This window comes from Schistocerca piceifrons, chromosome 5 (assembly GCF_021461385.2).
Source record: "Schistocerca piceifrons isolate TAMUIC-IGC-003096 chromosome 5, iqSchPice1.1, whole genome shotgun sequence".
NCBI lineage: Eukaryota > Metazoa > Arthropoda > Insecta > Orthoptera > Acrididae > Schistocerca > Schistocerca piceifrons.
In genome coordinates this window covers 277760358-277783876 of record NC_060142.1, presented here as the reverse complement: position 1 = coordinate 277783876, position 23519 = coordinate 277760358, and the positions used below count along the sequence as shown (strand labels likewise).

The 23519-nt window shown below is 40.8% G+C and overlaps 1 protein-coding gene across 2 annotated transcripts in view; it reads left to right on the top strand.

Annotated features, from left to right (window-relative positions):
• The first annotated feature begins 3110 nt into the window (after positions 1–3110).
• Positions 3111–23519, top strand: part of LOC124797928 (SHC-transforming protein 1) — a 99172-nt gene continuing 78763 nt past the window's right edge. Inside the window, exons 1-2 of one of the 2 annotated variants that reach the window (XM_047261062.1) lie at positions 3111–3401; positions 11848–12035. In XM_047261062.1, the coding sequence (XP_047117018.1) occupies positions 11919–12035 (117 nt within the window). In that variant the 5' untranslated portion in view covers positions 3111–3401; positions 11848–11918. Of the gene's footprint in view, positions 3408–11847; positions 12036–23519 lie in introns of both variants that reach the window. The other variant, XM_047261061.1, reaches the window with a different exon arrangement.

Below are 23519 nucleotides of genomic sequence, written 5' to 3'. Positions count from 1 at the left end.
AAAAAAAACGGTCATTCCACTTGGGACCTGTGGAAGGTACATTAGCTTATTTGTTTTGGTTTTAAGTATTTGTTATATATTATTGTTTTTCTGAGATGTTCTACATCCTGGAGGACCTCTTCACTACAGATCATTTGGAATGGAAATAAATGTAATCTAATCTAATCTAATAAGACTATGTATGGCCCATCTTCCCTTGGTGTTCCTGCAATATGGCCTAACAATGTTTATCTAAATATAACAAGATAGCCCACAACTGCAATACGATGTTCTGAAAGCATTATATTTGAGCATTATTTATGCAGTTTCTTTCATTTATGTTACATACTAACTGATCTATTTCGCTCATAAGTCCCCTTATATTTTTGTGAAAGGCTATGTTTGTTTCCTGAGGTGTCTTCGAGGCTTCTTCTTCCTTGTGCTTGCGTTAAAAATCTTTCAGATGAGAGGGGTGGACTACTTTCCATCTACCTGCTCTTCGTGTGGCTGGTTGTGTGATTAATGCATTTTCTTCTGTTGTTGTTTCTTCTTTTTTGGGTGATGTTATGCTTGATGGTGAGACCACAACTTCAGGGTAGGAGAGCGTTTTAGTCGGAGCTTGTTTTTTCACTTGCAGGCAAATTAGAGATCATTTTTCTCCTTTAGACTCTCAGCATAAGATGTGTTTTTAGTTATCCTTGTATTTCTGAAAGGTGAGTGACCCCCAGAACATTATTCCATATGATATTACTGAATGAAAATGTGTAACATATGCCAACTTATGGATTCGTCTCTCTGCAAGATTTGCAATGATTCTAAGTGCAAACGTGCAAAGTGAGGCTGAACTATGTTGGTTTATGAGTTCTAAACTGTGCTTTTTTCCAGTTTCAGTTCTCATCAGTATGGATACCTAAACATTTTGAAATTTCCACTCTGTACATAATGTCCTCATCATTTGTTACATTTATTATTTGTATAGTAGCTCTAGATGTGCAGAATTTGAACGTGTTGTGTCTTTTTAAAACTGAGAGACACCATTTACAGAAAATGAGTCAATGATATAGTTTAAAACATCGTTTACCATTTCTTGTGTTGCTGTATGTATATTTGCACTGATTACAGAACTAGTGTCATCTGCAAAAAGAACTAATTCCGGTTGTAGTATTTTAGGTAAAAGATCTTATACATACATAAGTAACAAGAGTGGACCTAAAATTGAGCCTTGGGGACCTCCATACGTGATTCCTCCACAGTCAGAGTAATCTCCCCTGATTATTGAGTTACTAAGTACAACTTTTTACTTTCAGTCGGTTAGATATGATATTGTGTATACAATCAGTTCCACAAAACCTCAGTTTATGTGGGAGGATATTGTGATTCATTCAGTCATATGCCTTACACAGGGCACAGAAAATATCAACTGGTGCAATTTTCTTATTTAATGTCTGTAAAATTTGGTGAGTGAACGAGTAAATAGCGTTCTCAATAGAGTAACTCTTCTGAAATCCAAACTGTGATTTACTAACGATATCATTGTTGCTCAGCTGTTATGCTATTTTAGAATACATCATATGATGCGACATGAGGGCCAGCGTGAATTGGTCTTTAATAAAAGAGAATTAAAAGTTTATAATTTTATTTAAGGATTAGCAAAACTGAGCTGCTCCAAAATCGAATATTTTTTTTGTGGTCGGGAATATAATTAATTTAATATTCTAGGTAGTGGGGAGCAGGCGTGGGAATTACGACGATAAATAATCACTCGCACTCCTATCACTTACTGTGAACACTTTTATTCTCGCAGCGTATACACAATGCATGTAGCATAGAGCGCGTACTACGGAGAACTGGTCTGGCAAAGTTACAGTTGTTCTTGCTGTGGCAGAGCAGCGATATTATTTGGGGGTGGAGTCAGTGGTTCTATGTCCCCACAATGTATTACCTTTTTTGAAAACTTATACTGTATAGAAATTCATGGTAATCCTTGAGGATAATTTAACAAATATGTAAATAAATAAAATCATGCATACAATGCATCAAGAACAAGAATAACAACATAACAACAAAAAATATGCGAATTGAACATATATGATATGTTAAATTGTTTAATTTCATGCTTATTTACTTTTGAGGAATATTTGTTGATTTCACTTTAGACTGCATCCTTTTGTCTTACCCAACAGCAGTGTCTCTGTTTTTCTTCCCCTCCTTTTCTGATTCAGATTTTTCAATCTTAGTATCAAAGAAATTTTTGTTGGTGGTAGTCATAGAGTAAATATTTGGTGGTAGTATATGACCCAACATCTTTGTAGAGTACTTTCTAGCTTCATTTCCAATCTTTAGACATTTTTGTTAGAAGCATGCTGGATATAAACATAAAGGCTATAGTTTTAAATTAATTAGTACAAAAAGGTGTCGTCCATAATCATTTTAATCTGTAATTGTCAAAGAATAAATAATCTAATCAAATCTCAATTAACTGATATCAAAGGCCTACAGGGAATTAGATACTCACATGATAAACACTAATTAGTGAATTCTCTTTTGTTAGAAAGATAAGTCTTAATTATTTCATTTCGCTAGAGCTGCATTTTCTGCGCCAAATATCTATTTCGACACGTTATGTTGCATTAATTGTTTCAATAATTCGATAATAACATCAGCGTTAACATAAACCTTCCTTCCAAAGGGCAGGGCCGACTTCCTTCACCATTCTTCCCTAATCCGATGAGACCGATGACCTCGCTGTCTGGTTTTCTCCCCCAAAACAATCCAATCCATAAACCTCACAGCTGCTAATACAGAGAAACTGTGTGATATTTCAGTTAGTAAATATAAGCTAGAATGTTGGTTTGTAGGTGAAAGAAAACACAGCTATTCCACTGAACAGTCAGAAATCAGAGCCAGCAGGCCTGACAGAATCACAAGAATGTGGACAACTGGAGAAAATATTTGCGCGTGTTCCTCATATATTTTAGAAGAACTGCGAACAATAAAGAGATTGATGAACATAGACCAAGTTGATTCGAGTAATCATTTTTTTTATTCACACTTAAAGCAAGCGCAAATGTCAACCAGTTGTTTACGTATGTGGTGTCATCTGTGGAGCGCATTCGACGAAAAAAGACCGCTGGTATCCAGAACATCTGAGACATGTAGCGAGAAGTGAGTCATAAAGGCGTAGAAAGGATGTTGGAAATTGGTGCTTGACGTTTGTGCTAACATTTGAAATATGGTGTTTGCTGTGTGAGGAATACTTTCTCGAACGACACACCAAGATCTAAATCTGAGAGTCCAACCTACGCTATGAGCTACGGTTCGCATTTAGTGTGAAGGACGGTGATGATATTTTGGACGTAAACAACAGCAGATAATGTAGTGGCTGTTTACATTTGCCACGAAAACATCAGTATGGCATAATGGTAGATGTGAGTTTTTTTTTTTAAATCATTGCTTGCATAATTTTCCCGACCGAAAGTATTTGTAGTCAGGATAGATTAGTAAAGGTAGTGTAAAGTTAAGGATGAAAAAGGACGTGACAGTTTTTGATAAAGTATAGTGTTCAGCACTGTATCTCAGTGACAAGCCTTGTATGATTTTAATCTGTATTGTAACATAAATGCATGACTCGGGTTTTAATGACAGAAGTGTGTACTTTTATGCTCCGTGGATATTGTGAGAACTAAGAGTTTTGTGAGGATTTAGAATGGAACTACTGTCAGTCACATCACTAAGTGTGCATCGAACATTAATTCCGAAGTTGTAGTATCAACATACTATGCTGGACATACTTTATTTCTGTAGTTTGGCAGATGACACACTGGAATATTCATAGCTAAGTGCCCCTAATGTGTGCTCGGGTGACTCAGAATTGTCTACAAAAGGGAAATATAGTACATGGATTCAGTCAAAAGTGCAGCTTCAATATCTCGAGAAGCTTTGTGTCAGGAAGTCATTTATGGCAGAAACAAAGTAGGCATATCCCAAATTAACACGTCCATTCTGTGTTGCAAGTTGTGTATGTTACATTAGCCATATTCCATGTTACCTATCCAATGGAGAGTGGTCTCTATATTGTGGAAATAAGTCAAGGATGTACAGTTCATTCAAGTGCAATTCAGTGAAACGTTACATTACTCTAAATTTACGGTACTGATTCGACCTATTCATGAACCTAAATGTATGCTTGTGTACCTTACTGCTTTCTGTATTACTGTTGACTGTAGAGGCCCTTGTAGATGCTGTTTTTGGTCCTAGTGTTACATTCATGCTTTTAACTGTGTGTGTGTGTGTGTGTGTGTGTGTGTGTGTGTGTGTGTGTGTGTGTGTGTAGAGAGAGAGATATATTGGTAATGACAAAGGACATAATGACTATATGTAACATATTGTGTAGTAGTTGTCAAAATACCCATTTTTGGAACATATCTGTGCATGATATTTTTGAATTAACACCAGGTAGCCTATAATTCTTACAGTGCACACCTGTATTCTGAAAAGATTCTCTCTATAATCTGAATTTCCCCAGAAAATGATTCTATAACTCATTAAGTAATGGAAATAAGCAGAAGTATCTATTTTTTTCTATTTTTTGACTAGCCTCATAGCAATAATCATCATACTGCAGACATAGCTGAATCAAGGGGCTTCTTTAATTCTAGGCACTGACTTCGCCACTTGAGGTTGTGGTCTGTTTGTGGTCAGAAAAGCTTAACACTTTCTGCTTGTATTTCATTGCTTGAGAGTTTGTGGAGTCTTTAAGAGACATCTTGTCAAAATCTTGAATCTTGTCATAATTCTGTGATAATCCATTTGCTGTAACCATTTGTTTACAGTTTCAAATATTTGGTTAGCTGGCTTTTTAATAAGAAGACAGGTATAGTTTCTTATTCCTGCACTTGTATGAAATAAAGAGAAAACAAAATTAGCATCTTCTGAAACTGCAAGTGGAAGATCATTTACGTATATTAGAAACAACAAAGGTCCTAAAAACTACTCTTTTGATACAAATACAGGAAGCGCAAGGCTATTTACAATTTGTACAGAAACCAGATGGCAGTTATGAGTCGAGGGGCATGAAAGGGAAGCAGTGGTTGGGAAGGGAGTGACACAGTTTTGTAGCCTCTCCCCGATGTTATTCAATCTGTGAATTGGCAAGCAGTGAAGGAAAGAAAAGAAAAATTCGGAGTAGATATTAAAGTCCATGGAGAAGAAATAAAAATGTTGAGGTTTGCCGATGACATTGTAATTCTGTCAGAGACAGCAAAGGACTTGGAAGAGCAGTTGAACGGAATGGACAGTGTCTTGATAGGAGGGTAATAGATGTACATCAACAAAAGCAACATGAGGATAATGGAATGTGGTCGAATTAAGTCGGGTGATGCTGAGGGTATTAGATTAGGAAATGAGACAGAAAAAGTAGTAAAGGAGTTTTGCTATTTGGGGAGCAAAATGACTGATGATGGTCGAAGTAGAGAGGATATAAAATGTAGACTGGCAATGGGAAGGAAAATGTTTCTGAAGAAGAGAAATTTGTTAACATCGAGTATAGATTTAAGTGTCAGGAAGTCGTTTCTGAAAGTATTTGTATGGAGTGTAGCCATGTATGGAAGTGAAACATTGACGATAACTAGTTTGGACAAGAAGCGAATAGAAGCTTTCGAAATGTGGTGCTACAGATGAATGCTGAATAGGATTGAGGAGAAGAGAAGTTTGTGTCACAACTTGACTAGAAGAAGGGATCGGTTGGTATGACATGTTCTGAGGCATCAAGGGATCACCAATTTAGTATTGGAGGGCAGCATGGAGGGTAAGAATCGTAGAGGGAGACCAAGAGATGAATACACTAAACAGATTCAGAAGGATGTAGGTTGCAATAGGTACTGGGAGATGAGAAGCTTGCACAGCACAGGATAGAGTAACATGGAGAGCTGCATCAAGCCAGTCTCTGGACTGAGGACCACAACAACAACAGTGGCAATTATTATAAGTTTCTGCAATTTTATAGCTATCTTTGATCAGATCTTTATCTACATGTAAAGAAATTCCAGTTTCCTGTCTCATTTTCACAATGTTCACAATAGGTTTTGTCTCAGTTCTGGAGAAGCTTTTTTTCCCTTGAAATAACATACATTTTGATGCTCTCTTGACTTTGCTAATACAGTTTGTAATGTGACTTAACGCTGTTATTCCATGTCCATTGATGCAAAGTAGAGTCTTCTCCTAGTTTTTCATTATATTATGACCACATTTGTAATCCATTGTTTAGATTCATTTAATCTGCTTCCTCTGTTTAGTTTCTTAGGAAATCAGATGCTAAAGTAGACTGTGGCTGTTTAGAGAATACATATAGGCCTAATATTTTTTCGTATACACCAAGTGCGTTGTGTACATTTTTGCTGTTTTTGTTTTTATTTCTTTATTTATCTTTATTCAGCCAAGGATCATTTCACAATAGAAAAGGATTTGCCAGTACAGTACCAATCAGTGTGTCAAAATATAACACACAGCATACATAATTTGCTTTAAAAGGATAGGACAGGTGTTAGCACGGGCATAGGTTTAGGAACCATCAAAGAATTGGCCTTCACGATGCAGGAAAACCTAAATCAGGATGGCCAGACACGGCTGCCCGTTCTTCCCAAATAGGTCAGTGTCCTAACAGCTGCACGGCCTCATTCGGTAATTCTGTTGTATTTTGCAAATTCATCTTGAATTCCTCAATTCCTTTTTCATTTATTACCATTTTAGTTTTCCAGTTATTATTATTTATGCCATTCACTCTAATACAGAACTTCAGTAGTTGACTACTGCAATCTGAGAGCTCATCAACTACTTTAGTTGCACTATAACTTTCCTGCTTCTATGTATGTACAAAAATGTTATCGGTAGCAGTTCTTTTGCTTCTCATGACACTTGTTGCAAATTTTGTTAGTGGAGCTATATTATGTGAAATGACAAGGGACTCTGGTTTAACCCTAGAACAGTAAGTATGCTCTAAAAAGTTAAAGTTAAATCTCCACTTAATATTACCTCATTCTGGTTAAAAGTAAAGAAATTTAATAATGTTTCAAAGTGTTTCATAAATAATTCAGAGTTAAGAGATGGAATCCTGTGTATTGTATTATTACATTGGAGTATTAACATGAAAATAAGACACTTAGAGTTGAATACAAGGAGTACGCAGTGAAGGTATGATGATGCGACCTGTGTTGATTTGCCACTAAATGAAGAACAGAATGTGTTAGTCAGTACAAAACCTTCACTTTTCAATGAATGACCTTTCTGTAGCATGATCTCCTAAGTCTGGATATCACGGTATTCCTTCCTAATGTGATGACTCCTTTCTTCATACCGGACCTGCAGCACCATAATTGGATGCTAAGTAACATCCTTCCTTACTTAGAATTCCTATAAATGTTGTCAAACGATGTTGACAAATATGTATTATGTCTGTATGATTTGCAAGCTGCAGTTTATATTAAAAAATGCCAGTTCATTAATTTTACTTCTTAATCCTATAAAATTTTGTTGCAATATGTTTATTTTAACCTCCTCTTTTTATCTTCACATATTTCAGGCCCATAATTTCCAGCTTTGATCCTGATAGTGTGAAATCTGAATTTATCCTGAAAAGTTGCTTTCCTCACACCAGTTACTACATGGATACAACCATGAATCTTAGTGCACCCCCCCCCCCCCCCCCCCCCCCCAAAGATTTTGCTATTAATCCACCTCACCTAGTTTCTGTTTATCATACATTGAGATGCAGGCCATGCCTTGTAAAATGCTGCCTGTCAGTAGCGTCAACAGAAACCAAATCTATATTCAGCCCAGCATCTAACAGAAGTAATTGATAAAACTCAGTTGATCTGAATCAAATAGCTGTTCAGGTGGGGCAGGAGCTGGTCGTGACACCTCAAACTGACAACAAACTCAACATTTGTATTGCTTGTTGAGGTGGGAAGCTATCTTTACCATGTTACTCTTGATGCTGTTGCCATGGTCCCAGTCAAATCTGTTTCCTGCTCCACCCACTACTGCAGCATGACACTCCTCTTCAAAATATTTGCATGCACTACCTATATCTTCCCTTCACTCGGCTAAGACTTGTACTTGACTTGAAGACAAAAAGTGTCCAAGTAGTTACTTCCTAATTCTTCCTTTAACTGACCTACACCTTTTCCATGACTACCACATACGTGTGACCATATGTTATAAAATGCAAGACAAAATGATGCATCTGTCTATGAATTATTGATGTGCCCAATTTGTGAAGTTCTCTCTCTTGAATAAATCATCCAATTTTTATGAAATTGCTGTGATTTGTTTTCCTGTACATGTACATCTATGTTCCAATTTCTGTCTCAGTCAGATAATTCCTTTGTAGTGCATCTCCCCTCCACCACCACCACCACCACCAAAAACTTCAATTCTCTTCTTGTCTGAACTGCTTTAGTCCATGTTTCACTTATGTATAAGCAATGTTCCATACCTTCAAAAAATACTTCTTAAATCAAAATGAGGGTGATGGAAAGTAATCAAATTAAATCAGGTGAAACTGGAGAATTAGATTAGGAAATGAGACACTTAAAGTAGATGTTGAGTTTTGGTATTTAAGAAGCAAAATAACTGATGATGGTCAAAGTAGAGAGGATATAAAATGTAGACAGGCAATGGCAAGAAAAGCATTTCTGATGAAGAGAAATTTGTTAATATAGATTATGATTTAAGTGTCAGGATGTCCTTTCTGAAAGTATTTGTATGGAATGCAGCCATGTGTGTAAGTGAAACATGTACGATAAGCAGTTTAGACAAGAAGAGAAAAGAAGCTTTTGAGATTTTGTGCCCGAGAAGAATGCTGAAGATTAGATGGGTAGATCACATAACTAATGAGGTACTGAATAGAATTAGGGAAAAGAAAATTTGTGGTGCAACCTGACTAGAAGAAGGGATCGTATGATAGGACACATTCTGAGGCATCAAGGGATCACCAATTTAGTACTGGAGGGAAGCGTGGGGGATAAAAATTGTAGAGGAAGACCAAGAGATGAATACAGTAAGCAGATTAAGAAGGCTGTAGGTTGCAGTAGTTAGTCGGAGATGAAGAAGCTTGCACAGGATAGAGTAGCATGGGGAGCTGCATCAAACCAGTCTTTGGACTGAAGACAACAACATCATTTGAACTTGTATTCAGCAATCAAAAATATCTCATTTTCAGAAACACTTTCCTTATTATTGGTAGCGTGCATTTTATATCTTGTCTACTTCGTCCTTGTCAAAATAACAAAAATTCATAATATAATTCCCTCAGCATTGTCTCATTCAATTCAACTAAATTTGATTATCATTGTTTTGCTTATGTTAATGTTATAAGCTTTGCAAGACACTATTGTTCAGTTCATTTGCTTACCAAGTCTTTTGTAATCTTTGAGAGAATTACAATGTAATCAGCAAATCTCTTTGCTTCTATTTATCTTCCCTGAACTCTAATTTCCTTTCCAAATTTATCCTTGCTGTCCTTTTTGCTTGCACAACGTACAGATTCAATAACGTAGAGGAGAGGCTGCAATCTTGTCTTACATCTTTCTCAGCTACTGCTCCCTTTTATGTCCTTAGACTCTTATAACTGCTGTCTGGTTTATACAAGTTGTAAATAACTTTTTGCTTGCTGTATTTTATCCATGCTATCTTCAGAACTTCAAAGAATGTATTCTAATTGACATAGTCGAAAGCTTTCTCTAAATCTGCAAGCACTACAGCCATAGCTTTGCCGTTTATCATCATATCTTCTAAGAGGAGTCATATGGTAAGAATTGCTATACTTTTTCCTACGTTCCTCCAGAACCGAGATAGAGCTTGGGTGTCTACCATTTTTTTCCTCTTCTTCTTTAAATAATTTGTGTCAGTATCTTGTAACCATTACTTGTTAAAGTGATGGTATATTAACAGCTGTCAGCAGTTGCCTTCTTACGAACAGGAATTGTTACATTTGTCACCTGTCTCATGTATCTTGTGTACCAGATGAAATAGTTTTGTACTTATTGTCTCTTCCAAGGATCTAATAATTCTTAGGGCGTTTCATTTACTCCAGTGATGTTGTTTCATCCAAGGTCTTTCATTGCCGTATCAAATTTGTCTCCCATTGTGATAATCGGTATCACATTTGCATCTCTTTCCCCTTATCTCTGTAATATTTATCTTCAAGTTCACTTACTCCCTTTCCTGCTTTACTTAATACTACCTTCCATCTGAGCTGTTGATATTCATATATTTGCTTTGCTTTCTTCCAAAGGTCTCTTTAATCTTCCTATAGGCTGTATATATCTTTCCTCTGGTTATATATGCTTCTACAGCCATGCATTTGCCCTCTGAGCGTTTCTACTTAGTTATTTTGCACTTTCTACGTGTCTATTTTTTAGACATTGGTATTCCCTTGTGCCTGCATTATTTGATGCTTATTTGCATTTTCTTCTTTAATAAATTTGATTCAGTATCTCCTGTGTCATCTGAGGATTTCTACTAGGCCTTGTTATCTTATCTATTTGATCCTCTGCTGTCGTAACTATTTAATGTCTCTCCTTCTACTGTATTTGCTTCCCCTGTTTCAGTTAAACATTGCCTATTGCTCCCTCTGAAACTTGCAACAACGTGTGGTTCCTTCAATTTGCGCAGGTCTCATCTATCTCCTTAATTTCCTACCCTTTTTTTTTTTTTTTTTTTTTTTTTTTTTTTTTTTTTTTTTTTTGCAGTTTCTTCAGTTTTAATCACCAGTTCATAACCAATAGATTATGATCAGTTCACATCAGCCCCTGGAAATGTCTTCAAACAACGTAGCAGCAATGATAAAATTGTGCTCTCTTTAAAATTCTATCAGGTGGTTTCCTCTTTATTTCCTTCCCTCTCAGCCAATGTTGCACTATTTTTTCCTTCTCTTCTGTTTCCTGCCATCAAATTCCAATCCCTCATCACAATTAAATTTTTATCTCCCTTAATTATCTGAATGATTTCTTTTATCTCATCATATATTCTTTCAGTCTCATCTTCATCTGTAGAAGTAGTAGGTGCATAAACTTATATTACTGTGTTGGGTATTGACTTCTTGTCTGCCTTGGCTGTGATGATGCATTTACTATGCAGTTCATAGTAGCTTATCCACTTTCCTATTTTCTTATTCTTTTTTTAGCCTGACTCCTGCAATACCCCAATTTGATTTTGCATTTATAATCATTTACTTACCTGATCAGAAGTCCCGTTCTCCGTGCCACCACCATTTACCAATTCCCATTACATCTGGCTTCAACCTCTCCATATCCTTGTATCCTATAACAATGTAATTTCTCTAATAGAATTTTATAAATGACACCTTCAAATGCCTTTAATAAGTCACAGAAGATCCCAATGGGTGATATTTTAAGATATAAAAGTTTTGTTGTGTGCTCTGTGAAATATTAAATAACTGAGTGGAGACCACTTTGAACTGAGTGGAGACCACTTTGAAATCCAAACTGTGGCTGATTGAGCATCCCATTACTACACAGATTGGTAATGACACTTGATTATGTTACCTTCACAAAAGTTTTGGAAAATGTAAGTAGTGAGATTGAGATTGTTCATTAGTTATAGACATCTGTGAAGTTACAATTATAGTGTGTCCTATTTTAATGTGTCAGTGGAAAATCTTGTCAGATGAATTTATTACGCAATTGGGAATGTCTTGAGCACTGATTCCCTTTTTACTTTGTAACCAGAAAACTAGGTGGATGAACTCCAGATTTTTGTATTCCTCTCTTATTGCAACTTGCTTAATTTGTGTACTTTTAATGTTGTTGTGTTCTAATACTAAAAGAAATTCCTTTGTCAATGCTCTAGCGATGAGAGACATATTAGGGGCAGCCACCTGAAGTAGTAACAAATTGTTTGAGGCCTGCAGTTCTGTCACAATGCCCCGAGCACTCCCAGACGGGCCTGGTGGCTCTTCCTTTGCCAACAAGCCGGCTCGAGGATGGCCTCATTCAGACCAGCAACTTTCCAAAGAAGGCATAACATATGCTGTCAGAGTAAGTCGTTAGATATCTCTCTCTCTCTCTCTCTCTCTCTCTCTCTGCCTCTGCACATTTTGTGTGTGTGTGTGTGTGTGTGTGTGTGTGTGTGTGTGTGTGTGTGTGTGTGTGCGCGTGCTATTTTTGTATATTGTTTCCATCCTTATTCTAATAAACATGGATTTTACATACCCAAAAACTAAATTTGTGGTGCAGCCGTAAAAGCTGATATTATTGGTTTATATATTTAATTTGGTAACTAAATATTGTTGTCTTAACTGTCATTTTGTGATCCCCTCCCCCACCCACACATAACAGGTTCTATACAGGTAGAAAATGGTGGGAACATTATTCCTCATGCATATGACATTGCCTTAAAGCCAGAGAAGCAGAGTATGACTGGGTTACGAACAGTAGTGCTTTGTTCCAAGTGTGAAATTCCACATTCTGGCCTTGGGGGCCAATTGGGCCCGGCCGACAACCATGTCATCCTTTGCCAATGGTGTCATTGGATGCAGTATGGACAGATATGTAGTCAGCTCTCTGCTTGTCCAGCCTTTGTTGGGTTTCTTGACCTTGGAATCACTGCTAATGGGTCAAGTAGCTCCTCATGGACTGTGGGAAAATCGGAAGAGAAGAGAATTGAAGCATTTGAGATGTGGTTGCTATTGACGAATGTTGAAAATTAGGTGGACTGATAAGATGATGAATTATGATGTCCTGTGCAAAATCGAAGAGGAAGGAATATGTGGAAAACACTGACAAGAAGAAGGGACAGGATGATAGGGTATCTTTTAAGACATCAGGGAATAACATCCATGGATTAGAGGGAGCTGTCGAAGGTAAAAACTATAGACAGATTGGAATAAAACCAACCAATAATTGTGGACATAGGTTGCAAGTGCTATTCTGGGATGAACAGGTTGGCACAGAAGAGGAATTCATGGCAGATCACATCAAACCAGTCAGAAGACTGATGACACAAAAAAGGAGAAAGCTCTTCAGTTGGTCCCACAGACTGAGTGCATTACGTACCACTCCTCCCACCACGGAAAAATCCCTAGCGTACCAGAAATCGGACCAGGGCCCTCTGCATGTCAGACAGCCATGCTAACCATTCAGCTACAGAACACAGACTTGCTCCAAGTGTACCATTCATTAAAAGCCTTGGACTTAGGGACACTTAAGCTTGCAGTGTATAGACCTTGGTTAACCTTACTCTCTGTGCCCACTGCAATGCCCGCTGGATGGATGTTCAGCTGTAAGTTTCTTCAGGGTTGGCATTAGTTGTGAAAAAGTTCCCTCTTTGTGCTTTGCTGTTGGTATGGTCTGCTGGGTCATATGGAGTCACCTGATTAACAATAAAATATGCTATATCCGCAGTTATCCAGAAGAAATGTAGGAGACTGCCAGGCGGGTGAGCCGCCTGTGGAAGAGTAACCCAAACTAACAGTAGTCAAACAAAATGTGATAGACTGCAGATGAGACAACAAACCAGAACAAGAACAGCCAACCTAGAAAACAATGAGGCACAATGCAAAGCAGTTGCCACAATAATGGCAAGGCCAAGAGCAGCAAAAAGACAAATCCAAGACACAACCAAAGATATCACTTGGTGACAAGCAAGACAGTTATCAAGCAGCCCTAGTACAGCAGAGATAGGTCCCACGGTATAGACTGTGCATAGCCGCGGATCTATGATATTTCCGAATCGGAGAAATATTAGGTAGTGGCGCCCAGCCACACATCCATAGCCAGAAGCGGGAGAAGTGACTACCCATACGCGACTCAAAACAGCTGTTACGTCACGCTCATCAGAGGCCATTTGTCATTAGGAAGCATTGCGTAGTCTTCCTAAAGCCTTTGACACACTTTGCTGCTGGCAGACACTTGTATGAGCACTATGTTTTGTTGTATATGGCATATTTCCTTTGCAACGTAAGTTTTATTTTTGGTTTCTTTTCCCCTCTCATTCATATTTTGTTGCTGCAGTATTATCCTGCAGAAGTGGGATTCAGTAATATCCTTTGTTGGAGTATTCGTTCCTAGCAGTCAAAATCACAAAAATTTAACTGAAAACTAAAACAATGGAAAAATTCCCAGAATTCTAAAAAAATTCCAGTGTTTTTCCCGGTTTTCTCCCGGATGAAAAAATTCCCGGGTTTTTCCCGGATCTCCCGGTTGTCCCGGGTCGTATACACCCTGCTGTGGTAATTATATGAAATCTGTATCTCTCCTCGGACCGGCCTCGCATGCTCCTAGCTCTTCTTGCCCCCCTTCGACAGCCCCCCCCCCCCCCCCCCCCCCTCCGCCCTGCTCCCCTTCCAATTCCTTCTCCTTAACACCCATAACTCACTGTAGGGTGGTACTGTGACCCCTGACGAGGGACAGGATTATTGAAGATCTACTGGCAGGTGTTGATCTCTGCCTCCTTGACACTGAGCTCCCACACACTTTAATGTGGCACAAAGGAATTTTCTCGGCCATTGATTTTCCATCTATAGCCCTGGATTCCTCCCTTTCATTCAGTACATCTACATCTACATCTATACTCCGCGAGCCACCTTACGGTGTGTGGCGGAGGGTACTTATTGTACCACTATCTGATCCCCCCTTCCCTGTTCCATTCACGAATTGTGCATGGGAAGAACGACTGCTTGTAAGTCTCCGTATTTGCTCTAATTTCTCGGATCTTTTCGTTGTGATCATTACGCGAGATATATGTGGGCGGTAGTAATATGTTGCCCATCTCTTCCCGGAATGTGCTCTCTCGTAATTTCGATAATAAACCTCTCCGTATTGCGTAACGCCTTTCTTGAAGTGTCCGCCACTGGAGCTTGTTCAGCATCTCCGTAACGCTCTCGCGCTGACTAAATGTCCCCATGACGAATCGCGCTGCTTTTCGCTGGATCGTGTCTATCTCTTCTATTAATCCAACCTGGTAAGGGTCCCATACTGATGAGCAATACTCAAGAATCTGACGAACAAGCGTTTTGTAAGCTACTTCTTTCGTCGATGAGTCACATTTTCTTAGAATTCTTCCTATGAATCTCAACCTGGCACCTGCTTTTCCCACTATTTGTTTTATGTGATCATTCCACTTCAGATCGCTCCGGATAGTAACTCCTAAGTATTTTACGGTCGTTACCGCTTCCAATGATTTACCACCTATGGCATAATCGTACTGGAATGGATTTCTGCCCCTATGTATGCGCATTATATTACATTTATCTACGTTTAGGGAAAGCTGCCAGCTGTCGCACCATGCATTAATCCTCTGCAGGTCCTCCTGGAGTACGTACGAGTCTTCTGATGTTGCTACTTTCTTGTAGACAACCGTGTCATCTGCAAATAGCCTCACGGAGCTACCGATGTTGTCAACTAAGTCATTTATGTATATTGTAAACAATAAAGGTCCTATCACGCTTCCCTGCGGTACTCCCGAAATTACCTCTACATCTGCAGATTTTGAACCGTTAAGAATGACATGTTGTGTTCTTTCTTCTAGGAAATCCTGAATCCAATCACAAACCTGGTCCGATATTCCGTAAGCTCGTATTTTTTTCACTAAACGTAAGTGCGGATCCGTATCAAATGCCTTCCTGAAGTCCAGGAATACGGCATCAATCTGCTCGCCAGTGTCTACGGCACTGTGAATTTCTTGGGCAAATAGGGCGAGCTGAGTTTCACATGATCTCTGTTTGCGGAATCCATGTTGGTTATGATGAAGGAGATTTGTATTATCTAAGAACGTCATAATACGAGAACACAAAACATGTTCCATTATTCTACAACAGATTGACGTAAGCGAAATAGGCCTATAATTATTCGCATCTGATTTATGACCCTTCTTGAAAATGGGAACGACCTGCGCTTTCTTCCAGTCGCTAGGTACTTTACGTTCTTCCAGCGATCTACGATAAATTGCTGATAGAAAGGGGGCAAGTTCTTTAGCATAATCACTGTAGAATCTTAAGGGTATCTCGTCTGGTCCGGATGCTTTTCCGCTACTAAGTGATAGCAGTTGTTTTTCAATTCCGATATCGTTTATTTCAATATTTTTCCATTTTGGCGTCCGTGCGACGGCTGAAGTCAGGGACCGTGTTACGATTTTCCGCAGTGAAACAGTTTCGGAACACTGAATTCAGTATTTCTGCCTTTCTTCGGTCGTCCTCTGTTTCGGTGCCATCGTGGTCAACGAGTGACTGAATAGGGGATTTAGATCCGCTTACCGATTTTACATATGACCAAAACTTTTTAGGGTTCTTGTTCTTTAGGGAGTTCATGATAATTTGTGTGACAGCCACCATTTTCTGACTGTCTTTTCTTTTCTTCAGCCTCACTTGCCTTGATGCCTACTAATGTAAATTGAGGTGTTCTTTCCTCAGCTGCCATCCCAACTGTCCCACCACACGACAGCATTGGTGAGTCCATACGGAGTTTGACCGATGCTATCCTTTTGGCTATTCCGTGTTCCTCAGATTCTTCCCGAGGGAAGATTGGCTGCTAAAGATTGCCTTTGTGCCCTCTAGTGCTACAAATGGCATCCATCTCTCAACCATCTCCTGCTGGCCTTTTGAATGGCTTCATGCCCAGCCCCATTATCTTCTTAAACACCAGAAACAGATTTGTTGGGAATGATATGTCACTGCCATAGAGCCACATAATTCCTCTTCGCAGGTAAGGGCAAAGATTAATTGCATTATTGGCCGCCATCCTCAAAGTGTCCCGTGACTTTCTGTGAATGGTGTTATCCTCAACAGCCCAAACTGAACATTTTGTTTGACATTTTGCCCAGGCCTCAGTGTTGGTCCATTGTCCACCCACATTCCATCTTCTCAGACACAGTCTGGAATGACTCCGTTTAACTTTCGTTCCCCACAACTGTAGCCTTATAATACCCCTTCCCAGTGGCAAGAAAGTGTCATTATTCCAATTTTGAAACCAGGTTAACCACCTCTTCAGATGGACACCCATTTTCCGATCTGCTTAACCAATGTCCTGTACAAGTTATTTGAACATATGATGAGTCTAAGGCTGTCTTGGATTCTTGAATCCAAGAACCTTTTGGGTTCAACCCAGGGTGATTTTTGCCAAGGCTGCTCTACTGCAAATAATTTAGTCCACCTGGAGTCTGCTATCTGAATATCTTTTTCCTGGTGTCAACACCATGTTGCAGTCTTCTTCAATTTGCATAAAGCTTATGATACCACGTGAAGCCACCACACTCTTCCCCCCTTACATAAGTGGGGCCTCCATGGCCTACTCCTGATTTTTATTTGGAACATTCTTTCATGTCACAGTTTCCAGGTACAAGTTGGTGCCTCCTGGAGCACCCCCTGCCTGCAGGAGAATGGGGTTTTCACAGTTTTGTTTTGAGCGTCCCTCTCTTTTTAGTGGTTATTTATGGTCATGTGGGGCCTCGAGGGTCCCCCTTCTTTGTACGCTGATGATTTTTGCATTTACTTTTATTCATCCGCTCTGGTCTTTGCTGAATGCAGACTGCAGGTAGCATTACACTTGGGCTCTCACTCGTGGCTTCCGTTTGTCAGCTGCCAAGACCTGCTTAATGCATTTTTGTCGTCACTGCACAGTCGGTCCCCATCTGGATCTGTATCTTGATGGTCAGTTCTTCAATGAGGTGGACTCTCACCTGTTTTTGGGACTGGTCTTTGTTGGTCAGATGACATGGCTTTTCCATCTTCAACTAAGGCAGATGTGTTGGTCGCACCTCAGTGCTCTTTGGTGGCTCAGCAACACAAACTCTTCTGCTGTGAGACAGTTCTACAAAGCGTTGGTAAAGTTCTGTCTAGATTATGGGAGTCTTGCATACAGCTTGGTGTCACCTTCAACATTAGTGACTGGAACCTCCTAGTGGAGGTAAGGGTTCCACATTGCGGGTTCTAAGTAAGCAACAGTTAACTGCTTATGCATTATACATCAGCTGCTGCTCGGAGCATCTGCTCTTTCCAGACACAGAGCTCCACCTCTCGCAACAGCAGCCCAGGTCTGGGGTTATCACCACCCTCCACATCTGTTCCCTTTTTTCCAGAACTCCAGCTTTCCCCTCTATCGCCTTTTCTCCAGTCTCAGTCATGTACACCCCCATAGTGCATCCACTGTATGCAGCTCTATCTTGACCTACTACAAGGTCTGAAAGACTTGGCTCATCATGAGACCTTTTGCTGCCAATTCTTCATTTTCAACACGTTTTAAGGTTCATAAGTTGTTCCTGGTCACACTGGCTTTGCTTATGTTCATGCAGAATATAATGAACTCCAGATTGCTGCATGTTTTCACGGTGGTGTTGATAACCATGTCTCATGTTCTTGAGCATATTCTTTGTTGCACTGGTGAGTCCTTCCTCATCTGTAGTGACTCTTTGAGCGGTTTAATACCTCTTGGCCAATGTTACACTCGTCATCCTTTGGTCTTGACTATCCAGGATTCCCTTTTTGCCCTCAATCAATGTGGACACTCGGTGCTTTTTGTCTAGGCCCCAGGTCACATTGGGATCCCAGGGAAAGAACTTGTTGACAGGCTGGCCAATTTGGTCACCAGCAAGCCGCTTCTTGAGATTGGTATTCCGGAAACAATCCTTTAATCAGTATTATGCCATCAAGTTCTAACGATTTATAATATGGAATGGCATACTCTGACTTTGCTGAACAAACTGCGGGTGATAAGGAAGACTACAAATTTTTTGGAAGTCCTCCTTGAGGGCCAGTCACAAAGACTCCACCACCCTTTGCGGCTCCGCATCAGCTGTACTTGGATTAGTCATGTTCATCTGCTCTGTGTGAGGATCTGCTCCACTGTCATTGTGGCACCTGTTTGACAGTGATCCACATTTGGCAGGACCGGCCTAACCTGGCCACCCTGCAGTGGATGCTTAATCATCTTAACTCCGCTACCCCTGGTCTTAACAGATGATGCCTCAGTGGCTCACCTGGCTTTATGGTCTATTTGTGAAGGGGGTTTTTGCAACTCTCTCTAAGGGAGATCACCTCAGCCTTATCAGCTCATTAAGGGGTTGGCAGGATGCCTTGTTGCCTCTTCTGCCCCAGAGAGGCAGTGGCTGTCTTTCCTTGCTGGGCCACCCCAATCCTCACCCTACCCCCTCTCGTGCTCTTGTGCCCTTTTCTCGTGTGTTCTGTTTGACTTGATGTTCTTTCTTTGTTTTCCTCTGCTTTTCTCACCCTGTCCATGTTGCAAGTCTTTTCTGGGTATTGTTTGGAGGTGTGACTCTGGTAAATAGTGGGTGGCCTCCAGCATTCCATGACTGGGACACCTCACATGCCTTTCTTCTTTTCCCACCTTTTCTTCTTCCTTTTTCCTTTGTGTAGGCTTTGCTGGCTGTCAATAGACCTTGAGGTTTTCTTCCCTTGGATTTTGCACAGAGGCCCTTCTTTGTGGAGTGGTTTCATTCGTTTGCTTAATCCAAGGAAGAGGGACTGATGACCTTGTAACTTGGTCCCTTTAATCATTAAACCAACCAATCCAGCAGCCTGGAGATGATGAAGATACTGCTTCACCACATTGCATAAGGCCACTGGAATGGGTCCGCCACAGAAAAAATGAGGTATGGCTCCCGGCCGAAGTGTGGTGTGTGTCTGAAAATCTGAGGCACTCCCTAAATTCAGGTTAAATAAAGATGCAAATGCTGGACGAAGATCCTCCAGTTCCTGCAAAGGGACTGCAGCAGATATGACCTTGACTTCATCTTGAATGGAAAACCCAAACAGTGTAGAGGCATTAAGGTGTTTGGAGGCTGCTGTGATGAAGAGCTGCCAACGAAGGGAAATAGAGCTGTCTCTGTAGGCCAAAAAACACCACAAGGGCAGAGAGAACACGGGCAAGCTTGGTGTTGCATACATTGCCAGATTCATCAAACAGACAATGGCCCCTGTGTCCATCTGGAAACGGACATCCTCAGTATAAATGCAGACCATGAGAAATTACTTCCATAACTTCCACATGACAAGGTCATCCAATGGGACTTCTAACTGCAACACATGTATGGTGTCCTGATGCCCACGTGGGTCGGGAAGGAAGCATGTTGTGCAGCTGCAACACACCAATTGAAGGTGCCCCTTTGCCACTAAGCGTGCAGGACCCCCAGCAATCTGGACAGTCTGCGTGGGAATGAGTGGAAGAACACTGTGGACACGAAGGGAGCAGTTCCCATAATCTGCGACAAGATGTGACGAGAGGCTCAGATACCACAGAAGTGTCACACAGCCAAATTGTGACAGAACACACATCTCACGAATGAAGAGTGCTATAGGTTCTGACAGTGGGGCCACCTACCAGAGAAGAAATTTTCTGGTGAATCCCAAAATAAAAACAACTATCACTGCAGTGAAGCACCTGTGACTCGAAACGCTGTGAAATGCTGTTTCAGACAATCCAAGTATGTGTCTCAGTTCACCGTAGTGTCATTGAAAGGTGGAAGTGTCAGAGGACTTGGGGGGGGGGGGGGGGCGGCTTCAGTAGCAGGTGGTGTTGCGGCCTGGTGCAACTGGGCCTCGGTGTTCTGAGTGTGTTCACCTGAAGCTGAAGTGATTTTTATAACAAACCTAACTTGAGCTGCTGCTGGCTGCTGCTGGCTGCTGCTGGCTGCTGCTGCTGCTGCTGCTGCTGCTGCATTAACTGCTGCTGTTACTCCAGCAGACAAACCAGGTTAACATCCATGCTACTAAATAACTTCGTTTTTCCTCATTGCCAATGCCTTATCCATGGGTAGCTGGATATCTGAAGCAGCTAGGCAGGTGAGTCATCTGTGGGAAGTAACACAAACAATGGGCAAACAAAATGTGACACACTGACTGCAGAGAAAACAGCAGACCAGGCTAAGGACAAATAACCTAGACAACAATGGGGAGCTGTGAGAAGCTATATCCACAACAATCACAAAAAGACAAAAAGCAGCAGAGAGACAAATCAAAGACACAACCAGTTAGAGTAACTGGTTGACAAGCAAGGTAGTTGTCAAGCAGTTCCAGTACAGTGAAGATAGTAGGTCTGACGACAGTACCCAGCGTGAACACTGAACTGAGAGGTTGTGTGCTGGGTGACTGCTTATACAGGGTGTTACAAAAAGGTACAGCCAAACTGTCAGGAAACATTCCTCACACACAAATAAAGAAAAGATGTTACGTGGACATGTGTTCGGAAACGCTTAATTTCCATGTTAGAGCTCATTTTAGTTTCGTCAGTATGTACTGTACTACCTCGATTCACCGCCAGTTGACCTAATTGAAGGAAGGTAATGTTGACTTCAGTGCTTGTGTTGACATGCAACTCATTGCTCTACAGTACTAGCATCAAGCACATCAGTACGTAGCATCAACAGGTTAGTGTTCATCACGAACGTGGTTTTGCAGTCAGTGCAATGTTTACAAATGCGGAGTTGGCAGATGCCCATTTGATGTATGGATTAGCACGGGGCAATAGCCGTAGCGCGGTACGTTTGTATCGAGACAGATTTCCAGAACGAAGGTGTCTCTACAGGAAGACATTCGAAGCAATTGATCGGCATCTTAGGGAGCACGGAACATTCCAGCCTATGACTCGCGACTGGAGAAGACCTAGAACGACGAGGACACCTGCAATGGACAAGGCAATTCTTCGTGCAGTTGACGATAACCCTAATGTCAGTGTCAGAGAAGTTGCTGCTGTACAAGGTAACGATGACCACGTCACTGTATGGAGAGTGCTACGGGAGAACCAGTTGTTTCTGTAAGATGTACAGCGTGTGCAGGCACTGTCAGCAGCTGATTGGCCTCCACTGATACACTTCTGCGAGTGGTTCATCCAACAATGTGTCCATCCTCATTTCAGTGCGAATGCTCTCTTTACGGATGAGCCTTCATTCCAACGTGATCAATTTGTAAATTTTCACAATCAGCATGTGTGGGCTGACGAGAATCCGCACGCAATTGTGCAATCACGTCATCAACACAGATTTTCTGTGAACGTTTGGGCAGGCATTGTTGGTGATGTCTTGATTGGGCCCCATGTTCTTCCACCTACGCTCAATGGAGCACGTTATCATGATTTCACACAGGATACTCTACCTGTGCTGCTAGAACATGTGCCTTTACAAGTATGACACAACATGTGGTTCTTGCACAATGGAGCTCCTGCACATTTCAGTCGAAGTGTTCGTACGCTTCTCAACAACGGATTCGGTGACCGATGGATTGGTAGAGGCGGACCAATTCCATGGCCTCTATGCTCTCCTGACCTCAACCCTCTTGACTTTCATTTATGGGGGCATTTGAAAGCTCTTGTATATGCAACCCCGGTACCAAATGTAGAGACTCTTCGTGCTCATATTGTGGATGGCTGTGATACAATACGCCATTCTCCAGGGCTGCATCAGCGCATCAGGGATTCCATGCGACAGAGGGTGGATGCATGTATCCTCGCTAACGGAGGACAGTTTGAACATTTCCTGTAACAAAGTGTTTGAAGACACGCTGGTACATTCTGTTGCTGTGTGTTTCCATTCCATGATTAATGTGATTTGAAGAGAAGTAATAAAATGAGCTTTAACATGGAAAGCAAGCGTTTCCGGACACATGTTCACATATTTTCTTTCTTTGTGTGTGGGGAATGTTTCCTGAAAGTTTGGCTGTACCTTTTTGTAACACCCTGTATATAGGCCGCGTGGTACGCTTGTTGGTCACAGCACACACATGTTGTGAGCCGATGGCGCTCTTGGTGTGTGAGCACAATGCTGCACAGCCCCGATGCCCCTTAACATCTCATCTGGCGAGCATTCAGCCTCTATGGTGACAGATACTAGAAGATGAATATGCGTCTTCAGAGAATCTACATTTCCTGGTATTACTTCATCTTTTTTCCACGTTCACAAATCATTATCAAATGTGGTAATCATATAATGTCTTGGGGAGGAGGGGGGGGGCGGGGGAGGGGGAGGGGGGGGAGGGGAGGGAATCTTTGGTGCGGCCTGTGATTAACCGCTGATCATTTTGCATAATGTTCCATGGCATCCAAACAGATGGCTCCAGCTGCATCAGTCAGTGTGTAGTGCTAATATAACTGTTAGGTAACTAGCCAGTTTGCTGTTGTGTCCTAAAATGAGTAAAACTGCTGTGATCTAGAAAATCCTGCCTAGGAGATAATTTTTACTTCTGAGGCAAAGTGGTTAGTGGCAGATACAAACATAAGTGACGGCACCTGTAGATTAAACTTCATGTTGTTTTTCAGAGCAGTTGACTCTAACCAATACATGTTTGTAAAATTCTCCATTACTAATTTCTTTCAACAGAGAATAATGTTTCTTGCATTAGTCATCAATTGTTCCATTTCTTTAAACACTTTCTATTACTGCGTGAAGGAGCCTTAATGCTCCAAAAGCTAATGTTTCTCAAGTTTTTTTAGTTGTGCATCAGTCCGCAAGGAAATCTCAGTAACATTTTCATTTTTGTAAATTCTTGCTCCTAACATAATTAGTTCATTGTGATAGCTACT